The sequence below is a fragment of the Alligator sinensis genome, unplaced genomic scaffold, assembly GCF_000455745.1.
Source record: "Alligator sinensis unplaced genomic scaffold, ASM45574v1 scaffold118_1, whole genome shotgun sequence".
Classification (NCBI taxonomy): Eukaryota; Metazoa; Chordata; order Crocodylia; family Alligatoridae; genus Alligator; species Alligator sinensis.
The window spans coordinates 1,079,827-1,093,565 of record NW_005841850.1 but is presented as its reverse complement, the minus strand read 5'-3'; the positions used below and the strand labels follow the sequence as shown (position 1 = coordinate 1,093,565).

At 50.2% G+C, this 13,739-nt stretch overlaps 1 protein-coding gene and 1 long non-coding RNA gene across 2 annotated transcripts in view; one reads left to right on the top strand and one right to left on the bottom strand.

Moving 5' to 3' along the window:
* BCAS3 (BCAS3, microtubule associated cell migration factor) overlaps window positions 1–2,276 on the top strand; it is a 447,594-nt gene extending 445,318 nt beyond the window's left edge. The window contains exon 27 of the mRNA XM_025210099.1: window positions 1–2,276. Coding sequence (XP_025065884.1) covers window positions 1–14 — 14 coding nt within the window. The 3' untranslated portion in view covers window positions 15–2,276.
* LOC106722501 overlaps window positions 1–13,678 on the bottom strand; it is a 30,605-nt gene extending 16,927 nt beyond the window's left edge. The window contains exons 1-2 of the long non-coding RNA XR_001358504.2: window positions 12,118–13,678; window positions 11,530–11,676 (exon numbers count right to left, since the gene is read on the bottom strand). This is a non-coding gene — a long non-coding RNA (uncharacterized LOC106722501). The remainder of the gene's footprint in view (window positions 1–11,529; window positions 11,677–12,117) is intronic.
* Between the last annotated feature and the right edge of the window lie 61 nt (window positions 13,679–13,739).

Sequence of the window (13,739 nt, the reverse complement as noted above, 5' to 3'; positions counted from 1 at the left end):
CAGGATTCCCTTAAATTAGTCAAACATACGAGGAGAGATTCAGCCGGGGTAACAATCTCGATGTGCATTTTCACCCACCGGTTAGCTGCAGCGCTGGATGGTTCTCATTACCCTAATAAATATTGACGACTCCTCTGCTTAAAAAAAAAAAATTTTAAATCTTCCTGCAGCGTATTCTCCAAAATACTGAATTTGTTTTCCTGTGCAATACTGATAAGGAGAGACTCTTTCTTCAGTCCTAACAGCTTCGTGGCTTCTTTTTTTTGTGTTTGGAGAGAGACTGTTTAGAGGAGAACTATTTTTTAAACCCGTTTTTTTGATGAAGCGTATGATTTTACAGTCATTACCTGCTTCTTCATGTTAAATGGGGCGGGGGGGGAAGAAAAAAAGGGAATCCGCCTAACTTTAGTGGCGCATGGGCCATTCAGCCAGCGAACTGCAGCTGTTTGCAAAAGTGCTGAGCATAAAAGCAAAAACTGGAGGGAGCGAAAACTCAAGGACTGTCTAGGAGATGGACAGTGGCTAAGGTTGATTACATTATTACTTCATTTCTGCATCTTCTTGCTGTCCTCATTCCCCACTGATACTAATTGATGCCAGGAGTATTACAAATGGGAAAGTTTCTTGTTTTGTTCTTGGGAAGAGTTATCTTTATTGCTCCGGTTCTATTCTAGTCCTGTATTTTAGAAATGTACTTAATGGGCTAACTCAAGTCGCGAATTGCTCTTCTTTGGTTATAAAAAGTGATCACTGGAACTCTGCTATCTGTCCAAAATTGCATGTGTCATTGAATAAACCTAAGTTAAACAAAAAATGTGCTTTGGTGGTACCAGGCTGTGCACGCGCTCCGTCTGTTGACCTGCACCAGCTAGTACGCGAGTATTTCCCACCTAGACCCGAATCCCTAATTCGCTGTCACTTGTGTCAGAACAGAAGTTTCTTTGTCTTGCTGCCAGGTGCCTAAACTAGCGGATGCCAGTCTCTCTGGAAGTCAAGCCAGTTGCCGCATTACTTAACATTTGTGCGACCGCTTTGACCACAGCTCTTTGCAAGCTGAGTTTTCAGAAGCTGCTTTTCAAGAAACAGTCTCCATAGCCATACGATACGCGGTACATGACATCTGTACAAGTTAGGCGTGCCCCTTTTGCACTTGGTGAGGCCAGAGATTGAGGGCTCAGGAAATTGTGTACGAGGAAACGTGTCTTTCCCAGGTCACAGTTCCCGCATGGGGAAAGATCTGGTGACTGGAGAGGTACAAGGTAGATGGCACCTCCTGATCTCCTTGGCCTGGCGTGGACGAGCCTTTGACCCATTTAAGAGGCTGCTTCTGGTTTGCATGAAGCCCAGGTCTGTCCTAAGCCACCTCTGCTGGGAGGGGATGGCAGGGACTACCTCTTGCAGGCAGCATTAACTCCTGCTGGTTTTTTCACAGGTTCAGAAAGTGAATGTGCAGACCTGTCCTAGTCCCTTGGCCCAAGACACCTTCACAGGGCACTAACAGGAGAGGTGCATCTAGAGGAGACTTCCCCAAAGAAACCGAGGCCATTCATGGACTCTGCCCTACTGAGTTTGACTGGCTTCAGCACCTCCCCGCCAGGACAGGAGCAGCCCTACTTGTCTTTAACTCCGGTCTTTGCTTCGTGGGTAGAGGTATGTATCTCAGACTCCCGCACTCCCAAGGCCCAGCCTTAACCATGGCATATTGATAGAGCGGCTCCTAGCAGCTTGTTCGGATGTGCTCCCATGTCACACACCAGTGTAAAATAGGAACACTTGGGCCAGATCCTAAGCGGGGTATAAACTGGCAGAGACCCTAGCGCTATGCCATTTATATGGTTGGGGATTTGTCCCAATGGCTCCCGTGGAGTTGCACACACTGAGGATCTGGGGCCCTGCCTTTCACCTGTTGCCTTTAACATACGTTGCATTAATGGGAACTTGGACAAAAAGACAGGACCTCCTACACCATGCACGCTGTGTTCAGCAGCAAATGTGTTGAAAAACTAATTGCGGCTTGCGCAACGCGGCCGCATAAACCCGAACATCTCAGCCGACTTCTGGAAGAAGGAGAAACCCAGGAGGGACTCTCAGGTTCTGACATTTCCTTCCTACTGCTTTTTTCACATAATTCATTCGAGTTGTGGAAACGAAAGGAAATCATTGAAACCCACAAATCTTGTTGCACTCCCATAGCTTTACAAACAGCCGCCTCGAATGACGAGAAACGGACCGTCTTGACTCCCACAGCCTGTCCCCGCGCACCAAAATCAAATCCACTCTCCGACTACATTTCTTTTTTTTTAATGCTGAGTCTCGGATCACAAAATAATGTCTTTTTCTTTCTCCCTGGGCCAGAAACCGCTACAAATTGCAATTCACAGGAATAATGTCAGGGCCTCGTTGGGGTTTTTAGGAAATGCTTCCTTCTGAGATGGATGGGCGCTGGCCCGAGAGTGAGGTAAGAGCATGCTGGCAGATCTGGCCCGCTGCCTATCACTGTGCTAACAGCTCCGCTATAATGCTGCGCCTCTTTTATGTCTGCAAAATAACGGACCGGACCGAGCAAACTAGTGTAAGGCCCGGCAGGGCGAACACGTGGAACCACAAGGTCAAGTCAGTCCACACCAGTTAGGATTTTTAACACAGTTCAAGCCAAGGTCAGTACCAAAAGTTCAAACGAAATCCAGATTAACACATACAGAAGGGACTGTGTTGTCACCGTGAGTCTCGTTTCCTTTCAGTCTTGCCAGAGAGCAGCCATCAGGGACAAAGTGCTTTGAAGGGAAGGCGACTGCTGTTCTTCCTATTGCTGTAGCCTCAAATAGCTTTGTTGCCAGTCCTTTATGAACACACAAAGTGGGATGATGCCTAATACAGAATGGTGTCACTGGAAATGTATTTGTTGTTGGCAGGCATTAAATCACGTTTTTATAAGTGGTGCAATATGGCCATGTGGAAATTCCCAGTCTGCAAGAAACTCCTTTGAATCAGGATATTTTGTTTAAAGGGGGGGGGGGGATTTGCAAACTGGGGTTAGTGTGAAAACATTTCCAGTCTGGTTCGTAAAGAAGAATGTGCCGAACCCACTGCTGGTGACAGCCCCTGAGCCGAACTGCATCTGCAACATTAGCCACGTGCTCTGCAGCCAAGGAGCCTTGTTTTCTGATGCCGGTCATTCAGCTTGGATATAGTCACAGATGAGCCAGCTGCCCGGGCCGGTGAGAGCTGAGCGCGCTGCTGCGGTGAATCTGCAGGCCGACTCCACAAGACGCATACGTGTCGGCCTAACTTTAGGCTCATGAGTCATCCACTGAAGTCATGTGTAAGCCCCTTGCCAAAGGCGGTCCAGATACCATACCCCCTTTGGACAAAGAGCCAAGTGTTTGAGAGGGACAACACCTCTCCGCTTCCTCTCTGGCCTTACAGTCCTGTTGGTGCGAGGCTGCTGCTTGAGGATGCTTGCTGGAAACCTTCAGGGTTTGTTGGCTGTGGTGCAACCGCATGGATGCTAAGAGTGTTCTGCCCGTGTTAAAAGGAGTAACATTTGGCCCATAGGGTTTGATCCTTACTTCGCCGTGGCATGCTCAAAGCGCGGAGGAATTGCCCTGCTGCTCCTACCAGCGTTTGTAGGGTCAGCCCTGTGCCTGGAAGCCTTTTCAGGCCTCTTATTGCTTGGCCCCTCCGATCAATCATATGGGCACCAAAGGCATCGCTCAAGTCAAACGTCACGTTGCCACTGGTTTCAGCGCAGACAGAGTTTCACTCTCTTGCTCAATCCAAATCTGGCGAAAGCAAAGTAAAAAAAAAACAAAAAAAAAAGACTCCCATTGGCTTTGATGCACTGTGAATCGGGCTCCTCCAGAGCAACGTAACTAATCCAAAGCACGTTTTTGAAGTGCCGTCGCTCCAAACCACATGGCCAGCAGGCAGAAATGCCCTGCCTCGATACAAAACGCAGCCTAGACCAGAGCCCAAAAGACCTGCTGGACTTGCAGGTTTTTAAACTGCTTCCAGTAGTAGCAAGCAGTGGCTTCCCGCTGAGTTCAAAAGGCAAAATGTCTCATTCGAGGCTGGCGCGACTGTATATCACCCTCTGTACAAAGTGGAGCCCTTCTATTACAGCCGGGTTTGGGTTTCATGAATTAACATGAGATATTGCTTTCTTAGTCTACCCTGGTTTCTGTAATAAACACGAGGGTGTATTGCACTTAAATCACGGGAGAGGATCCTTGCCCGGCAGCAAAAATGGAAAGAAAATGACCCCTGAATGCGGCGGTTTGTCGTTCGGCTCCTCTTTGTTTTAGACGTAGGTTGGCTCTCGGCACGAGCGCAAGGCCTGGGCCTCGCACAAGAGCCCGAGTTTCAGACTAAGATCCGGAGAATGACTGCGGTGAAGGCAAAGCGGCAAGGGCCACATCCCCCAGGTTCACTTGACTGTGTCGGTAAGACGGCGCGACCATAAACCCTGCCTTGCCAGGCGGTTGCACCAGATTTGCATTGCTAGGGTGGCGCAGAGTTGCCAAAGCAGACCTGTAAATCTAGCCCTTAATGGTCAGTGCAAAGAAACGGTGATTACCAGCCAGGCTGCCCCGTGCCCAGCTAGCAAAGCGTAGGAAATGTGCTGGTAACGGAGCTGCCATCAGCTGCCTTCCAGTGCGCGAACTGATCAAGTTAAAAACCATCGAAAAAATATACGTCTCAAGTCCCAAATAGCCTTGCAGAACGAATCCCGAGCATGGGGCTTTCCTTTAGGAAAAGGGACTGTGAAATAAGCCCCATCCTCCAGAAACAACCAGAGAAATGTGCCTGTTGCTCACTCTTTCAAGTGGACTTGATTAGTGGGATATTGGGTGGGAGGGGAGGTTACGGAGGATTAAACCTGTGTGCGACTATTCCCCCATATTTCGTTTATCGCAGCTTTGGAGAAGAAAGGGCCTTTGGCTTGTTCTCATGCAGGGTAGGAAAGTTTGCACCATTTCCTGTTGTCTTTCCCTTATGCTCCTGAGATATTGTAAAAATGTTCGGTATCCTCCAGTAGGTTGTAATCACTTCACTGTAATGTTTCACAGCTGCTAAGTGTAACTTTAAACTGCACCATTTGAATGCTTACAATTAGCAAGTAAGTGGGGCTGAGATCACATCTTCTGAGTTTCAGCAACAACAACAACAACAAAAGTTGCTTAACTTTGACCAAAATTGGAATAAAGTTATGGACCTCGACTGGAGGTTTGGGAGGGTTTTTTTAACAGTTACTCAAAGTGCCTCTAACAGAGGGAAAATAATTAAATCCCCTGCTTGGCCATTTGCACCAAGGAAAGAGGCATTTGGACAAACGTGCGTGGGGTTGGGTTTTGGGGGTTTTTTTAAACCATGTATTACAGTTATGCTCTCCCCTGTGCTGTTGCTTTTGACTGATATCATTGTAGCTGATTAAAATGAAATGAATAGCTGAAAAGAGGATTTCATGCCTGTTTTCTGCTTGTCACCTGCCCCTTCCTCAGCATGTTTCTGACCGCGTGATTAATAATACAGAGAGGCAAAGACTGCAAGTTGGCATTTTCCACACCAGTTACGATCCGGTACGAGCCTTTGGCCAGGACAGCATTAGGCTGGGTGTCTCCGGGCTGGATGCGAGCCTATGGACGTGTGTTAAATCCTGCCCACAATGCAGAAGGAGAAGGCATTAGGAAACGAAGGTGCTACATTCCTGCGGCATTGCCGGCTCTCCGGGGGGAAGGGGAGCAGCAGTGTAGAGCACGTTGCCAGAAAAAGCGATTACCTCAACCAAGTGGCCCACGCCGCACGGATTTTGATAGCTGGGGTGAACGCGGATCCAGTTTGGTGTGATGTTTCCCACAGCTCGGTGGCCGTGGGTGCAGGATCCCCCTGGTGCACCGGCAGATTTGGTTGCAAATCAGGCCACGAGTCTAGACAGTCCCCGCGTGGGGTGCAAGGGGTGGGTGGGGCGTCCCTGTGTCTGTGAGCTCTCCGACGGGCAGATTTTGATGCTGAGCTGTCTGTAAATCCGTTCCCCGCCTTTGACAAAACTTTTCCTCCTGTTTATTCCTTAAACATTAATTGAAGAAAGGTGGACGCGGGAGCCAAAAGTCCACTGATGATTCAGCACCTCGCCAGATCTAGTTGCCTGACCAGTCCTTCCCTGCCCGAGTCTAGCAGAATAAAGGTCTGGTAAAACAGACTCCACCGCTCCCCGCTCCCGGGCAACGTGCATCCCACGGAGATTGCTAAAGAGAGCGGGTTACAAAATGACAAAAGCAAAGGGCTTGTGTTGACACGGGGCCGAGCTGCAAACCTGTCCAGGTTTCAAAGGCGGGACATTTTTCCAATCCCATATTATAGTTCATGTGCTAGCCACTGGTATGGACCATTCAGACTGAGATGCAGCTGTAGGTTGCCGATTCTCCCAAAGACACGCCTTGGGTTTCGGTTCCTGCCCATCTCCTGTGGAAAACACTGGCTCCGTTCACTGTAGTTGCACTTCGCCCTTTTGCAGCACCTGTCCGCCAGAGATTTTCACTTGTTTTAAAGCATTCATTTGTAAAGCTCGAGCAAGAACTTGGTGAGGTAAGTATTATTCCCATTGTGCAGATGAGTAAACTGAGGCACAGTAACACTGACTTGCCTGAAGCTGCGGGGCACGTTAATAGCAGAAGCTTAACTCCTAAGACTCAGTTATAAGCCCCTGGCTATTAGATCACTAGTTCCTGAGGGTGGCACGGACACTGAAGAGCTGTTGCTGTTTGCCCTGATAACATTTGGTGAGAATCTGCAGCACATGATCATCGTCCTTTGGGGCCGGGGTTGCACAGCCCTCTCTGTTAGTCACTGACAATTATTCTTACTGATACTTGACACATCATTAGATGTCCCACTTTATTCTTCCTGTTGAAGTCTGGGAGGTGTCAACCTGACAGTCACCACTGCATTAATCATGATGACTGTGTCTGGAACAAAACCAACCGAGCAAAAATCCCCTGGATTTAATTGTATATCAATCTCTCCGTGCATCTCCTTGTAGGCTCCTGGGCAGGTGGTTTGCACGGTGACGAAACGAGGGCCTGTGGCTTATCCTGAAATCTCTGTGTTTTGGCATCTGTGGATTCTTGCTGTCTTTAAACAAAGATGGGCTACACCGGAGAAGCTGGGTGCCAGCTCCTTGGCTTTCTTCTTATGTTACACAATGTGCTAGGCAGGGCAGACCGCTGGTGATGACTGTTTAATACTGATGTTGCTGATGGTCTCAGAGACCCCGGCTGGAAACAAAAACACCCGGTGCCCTGGACACTGCGCGGTGCGACGTGAACACCTGACCTGATACCTCCTCCCGGGGTCGGATCCCCTGCCACCTGGGAACAAACAGCCGGGACAAGAAAAATCCAGCTGTGCAAAGCAGCCTGAGACATCAAGTCCGTATTGCACCAAACTCCTGACAACTGCCCACAACTCTGGGGAGATGGAGCGTGGGCAGCAGCATGGGAAAGGCTTCTGCTTTTTATCACCCAAGAGGCAAGGCCAGCAAGCATACGACCAGTACGGAGGCCACTGCACCCATGGAGGCTCCAGCCTGTGTGTGTGACCTCGGCAGCTTGTCCAGCTCCCACGTGAAACGCAGGCTGCATAAGTGATTGCAAGAGTTGCCACCCCAGCCTCCTCCGTCTCTTTCTGGAGGAGAGATGGAAGTTATCTCTCCACCTCCCATTGCAACCGGGAGATCAAAGGAAGAGGCAACTCCTCTGGCAACTGGAGATGAATGATGCAAGGACTTGTGACCTGAATTCCTTCTCCAGTAGCTGCAGGCTCTGCTTTTGCTTGGACCCCTGCATAGCATGCAGCTTGCCTTGGAAAATTTGGGGCCCAGTCCTTTAGGGAGCACAGCGCTCCCGAAGTCACAGAGTGCTCAGCACTTCCTAGGAGCCGTTCGGTTCCCTGCAGATCTGGGCTCTTTGTGTGCAAAAGTCTTCCCCCGTCAGGCAGCACAACGGATAGAAATCCTGAAGTTATCTATATCCGGAGATACAGACTCCGCGACCGTCAAGGCATGGGAAGGCATGTGGAAACGAATCCAGGCCTAGCCTATGCAGCTAAAACTCCTGTTAAAGCGAACAGCTCCCTGTTGACCAAAGCTGAATGAGAACCAAGGGAACTGGTACCAGAAAAGACCATGCAGTCTTGTAAGGAAGCTTTCATCGCGGGGGATAAGTGCTGTGAACATCTTGTCGGGAGATGGGTAAAGGCCACTGCTGGCATCTGCAAATGGCCCCGTTTGTTCTCAGTGGGGGAAACGGATGCAACTATTTCCCAAAAGTTTTGGTTCCCTCGGTCGGCCTGGATGCTGGGTCTCTTATTGCACCAGTTTGCAGATCCCACTTCCAGTCCAGGTTCTACGGGGCTCACGGCCCCTAGTTTGGGAACCACCATCCTGGACTGGGAGCAATTTCGGACCAGGACTGTCGTCTTTTTGCATGCGTCCGTGCCATGCTCAGCCCAAGAGTGTTCCTTGACTGGGGTCCCTGGGCACCGCTGCCATTGGGTGATAAATAGCAGTTGCTAGAAGGCCCGTTATAAATCAGAGGCGAGGCTATGAACTTTCTCAGGCACTTGGATATCACAAAGTGTTCTCCAGCATTAGCAAGAAGGCTAGGAATAGGCCAGTGATGTGGTTGACAGCAATTTGAAGTTAATTTCTACCGTGATGCACTTTAACAAAAAAAGGTCATCGGGTTAAAATCCAATCTGTAAGCAAGACCTGAAATGCCTCTTTAAAATTAGCATGTCATGAACTGGTTACGGCACAGACCGCACTATTTTTTTTCCCCTTTTATAGAAGGCAATTGCTTTCCTCCGCGTATTTACAATATCATTACTAAAAATATAATGAACACGCTTTAGCGAGAGCACCCGGTCTCCATTACTGTATCTGATTTACAGCATGGCACAAAACTCAAACCTAGCTCTGAAACAGATGGGAAATGCCACAAAAGACGTGTGACCTGAGCGCAGGCCTGCTGCCAGGAAGCCCCAACTTCTAATCTTGGCTCTTAAAACTCTGCCCGTGGGCAGCTCCCGTCAACGCTTTCTTAGTCTCCTCATTTGTAAAATGTGAAAAATGTGTCTTTTTTTTTTTTTTTTTTAAGCTGTACTAAGCAGAGCAGAATACCATGTTCAAGGGAGCCAGTGCCACAGTCCACTTCCACCCGAACACTGGGAATAATCAGATAATAAACTCCCATCGCCACCCTCCTCCGTTTGTGAAAAGCCAACTTGCACATTTTTACGAGAGAGCAACGATCCCCTGAACTCCCCTCATGAAGAGAGGAATGACCTCGGTGAGAAACCTTGGACGCACGAAGGTTAATAGTTATATTAACTTGCCGCAGGTCCTGTGATGTTTGACATTCGATGATTTCTTTTCAACCAAAACTCTGGAGAAAACAAATGGTAGGTAGGTGTCCTGGTTCCTGAACAGCACAGGAAAGGACTTTGACAAGAGTTAGCAGCAGACTGAAGGTTATGAGCCAATCTCTGCGTGGTCATCCTCATTCAAGCAGAAAACCAGCGGCAGCACCTGCAGTGAGTTGGTTGCCCCGATCTTTCCTCCTCCAAAAACCATAGGGAGACTGCTCTGTATGCCACGGCTTCAATCCTAGAGGCAGGGCATAGTCCTGATGAAACTGAGCCCAACCCGCTCTGCTATCTCCAGGAGAGGGGGATCCCTCCTGAACCTTGGCTTACACCGAAGCACATCTGAGTTATCCTTTTTCCACCGGTTTAAGCAATCGAGGGGAAAAGTCTGCGAGTCACGTGGAGATGACAAGTCACTTTCTCACGTACGCAAGTGCCAAAATGATTCCTGCCCTTGGTAACACGCGGTGTGCAAGGGCGTTTTGCAAAGGGCTAGTCCGGTCTTGCCGACCTCAGGTATTCTCATGCTGTGAGTCACGCCCCAGGAAACCAGGAGCTTGGCCTGTTTGTCAGCACGGGGTTCCTGTTCGTCTTCGAGTTTGTTTAATTAGGATGCACCTCAGGGTCATGTTTTCATGATTTTATCTGTGGGCTGAGGCATCTCGTACCCCATCATGGGATTCCAGGAACTGGGGATTTACAATACCCCCCGCTTGCCCCCATTTGTGAGACTTAAGCTGAAATGACGTGAGTTGGAGACAGCGCCAGTCTCAGGACAAGGGAACGCATCCGGCCCTCGGTTTTCCGGCATTTCATGTGTGCTCTGCACGCCCTGATCCAACAGCGGCTCGGTGGATTAGCTGACTGCCCCCACGCGAGCCAGACTGTGTGCTCTGCGAGAGGCTGGGTTTGCTTTTAATTGAGAAAAGCTGTTGACGAGCATCCACCGAGACACTGTCCCCTCTGCAATGCTTGCCGGTTGTGTTAATAATTCGGATGCCTCCTTCTGCTTTGATGTTTCTGATTCATGGATTTGGCCAGGGCGCCACAACAGATGCTTCATCTCCGCTCCTCTGGTGGGTGGTTTAACAATTCTCGGCAATGACACGCGCACGGAAAGGTGGGACGGTGCTGGGCCCAGGCACCTGTACAAACAGCAGCTTGGGGCGAATCGCCACTGGGAGCGGAGAGCGTGTAGCTGTTCTGAAACAGCGGAGTCCTTTTGCGTGGGGGGGAGACATTCAAAGGTGCAGACTAGGGAACTCAGTGAAGTTCGGTGAGAATGGCATACCCAAGTGCCTTTGAAAATCTCCCCTGTGCATGACTACGGCACCCAGATCCTCACTGCTATTTAGGTTCCCGACTCTGTTTCATGTCAGTAGGAATTGGGTACCTAAATACCTTTGAAGACCTGGGCTCTGAAACGCTGGCGTCTGTGGGCTGGGATGTTTGTATGATGAGGCTCGTGCACAAACCGTGTCTCCTCAGCATGCATCGTATAGGGTCAGGGGGCTGCAGCAGACGGAGGCAAGGTCCATAGCCCCTTACTGCGGAGGGCCATGCTTATACGCCTCTTTTGAATCGTAGCCTTCGCTGGAGCTCGCATGGGAGCCCGCCCTGCGCTGGGCAAAGCTGGGAGATGCTGTGCCTGATGCGCTCTGGGAGGACTCATATATGTTAAGGCCAAGAAGGGATCGTTATCACTTATCACTCGCTCAGCCATCCCCCTGCACAATACAGGCTGCAAATCTCCACTCTGATATTGCAGGCCACGAGCTGGCTAATTAGAAAGTGTTTGAAAGCCGTCCGTAGTAGCTAATGAAGAAACTTGAAGCGACCTGCGTGAAGCAGTTCCCCTGGCACTGAGTGCATGGCTTCACATCTGTGATGCAGTCAAAATCTGAGAGATGGGGTTAGGGGCGGAAACAAAGCCTTTGCTCTCCGCCGCCACACGGAAGAGAAACACCTTTGACCACCGAGCAGGTGGGGACACGTCCCTGTGGGAAGTCGAGTACTGGGGGCTTCGAGAAAAGCAGGGAAGTGCAAGGAAGGAAAAGCTTAAAGGGCAGTTTTCTCGGTGCTTGGAAGACAGCGGATGAGACTCACCTGACGCCCTGCAGCTCTCGCAAGCAGCAGCTCTGTTTCTGCCAGGCTGCGGGCGCTCCCCGCTCCCCTTTCCTTCCCATCGGTGCTCAGAGTCTGAGTCGAGAAGTGAGGACGGATTTACGGAAGACGTCCTGGCGTAAGGTGAGACTGGAAGAATATAAAACAGATGGTAACTAGAGAGGCCGGCTGGAGCAAATGAAGGTTGCTTTTTATTTGCAACATGAAGGGGAAGAAATCAAGGGAGGGAATTACTGCGGGTTGTAAAACCGGGGCGACTAATATATGCGGTGCTTAGAGCTTTGCGCTTCCCCCGGAGAGACCTGATCCCCCGTCTCTCCAGACACTGGTCCCTTTTACAGAGTGCGAGTGTATTTTCTCAGCTGAGATTCATTGATCCCTATCTGGTGCTGAGTGTACGCAGACAAAGCAGAGAGGGGGCTTATTAAGTGCCTGGCGGCCTCACCATTGTGTCCACTATCTTTGCTTCCCTTTCAGCTTTTCTTTCCTTGGCACAGGTTTTCAAGCCCGTGTGTCGAGAGATTAGTGACCTATATGAAGGGTAATCCCTTGATTTGCACGCAGCGTTACCTGAGTTTGGGCATCCAGAGGAAACGCATCTTGAGAGCCGGCGGGCCGACCCAAGAGGAGGCAAAGTTCAGAGAGGAGATATTTCGGGCCCGGGTCTCCTTTGTGTGCAATGAGCGTTGACGCCACCGCTGCACGCTCCTCTCATGCTTGAAGCCTGGGCTGATGTCGACAGGCGACCCAGGCACCCAGAGGGCAGCTGAGAAAAGAGATAAGCAGAAAGAAAAGATAATGAGGCAGGGTGTAAAGGCCTCCCGACTGCTGGAGCTGCTTTCCATGCTCACGTTGGTTCTTTAGCACTCGGGCAATGGGGCCTGCGCTCCTAAATCGGTGCTTTTGAAAACCCGGTTGGTAAAAAGCAGCAAAGCTATACGGCCGCTGCATGATGTTAAATTAATCTGTGTGTGGAGGAGCTGCAGGAAGCCTATGTGCCCCTCGAGCCCCCAAAGACTGGGCTCCGTAGCTGTGCATGGACATCACGTAGATTCCTATCCTAGTATCTAGAGCTTTAAGTGTAAAACCAGCTAAAAGAATAAACTGGTGGTATTATTTTGAAACACCAATACTTCCTTTAGACTCCATAATCTCTGGCCGGCTTCTAAACTCTCAGCTCCTTGAGCAGGGGCCGTTTGCTTCTGCTTCTCTGCTGATATTGCACGAGGGTTTGTTTGTAAAATCCAACCCAGGGCTCAGATACAAATCTCATCGGACCCTGACGGAGTTGGAGAAGGGAGGCAACACGGGTCAGCGGATACTGCACTGAGCGGGGTTATAATCCCTCGCTCTGCTACTGACCAGTTTTCCTAGCCTTGGTGGAGCCCCTTCACCTCTCTGTGCCACTCAGCCCCAGCCTTGTTGGCTGAATACATAGGCGTCTCTGAGATGGGGCCGTCTCCTTCTGCCTGAGCGTGTGCTTACAGTTTCTATAACACAGGAACCACACTCATGGTGGGGAGTTTCTAGACATTACAATAATAATAATAATAATAAGCACTGCAGACTTGGGAGTTTGTCCCAGCTCCAGTCTGCTCTAGACAGGTTTTTTGGTTTGCAAAACTTCATCATTAAATGCCAAGAAGTAGGTCTGAAGTTTTGAAGATGAGCGTATAGAAACATTCAGTATTCTCTTGCTACGGATCCGAGTCAACTACACTCATGGTGCGACTCTAATGAAACAGAGCAGGTTAGTAATTCTTCATCATCATCATCATCATAAACCGGGGCGCTTTTTTGTTCGTTTTTGTGCCGTGGCCCTGGACTTTGTTTCTTGCCGTGTTTACTCGGGCTCTTCTTCTCTCTCTGCAGCAGGACAATGACTATCGGCTCCTTTAGAGCAAGACCCAGAGGATGCGCCTGAGCCGCGGGAGGTCAGCCCCGGAACAGACCCGTGAGTCACTGGACAACGCCGCGCCAAACTCAGTGCTGGTCTCGACCGTTTCCTAAACGTTTCCAGACCCGGTTCAAAGCACCAGGCTGCAGCCCCCTCCCTGCAGGCAGATGCAGGCTGGGTGCAGGAGCTGGGCTGGCCGCGGGCCTGGGGAGGGGAGCCCGGGCGCCGGTTTCGAGGGGGAGGCAAGAAGAGGGTTTCCCGGGGTGCTTGCTCGCCCCGGAGCCGCCTCCCCAGG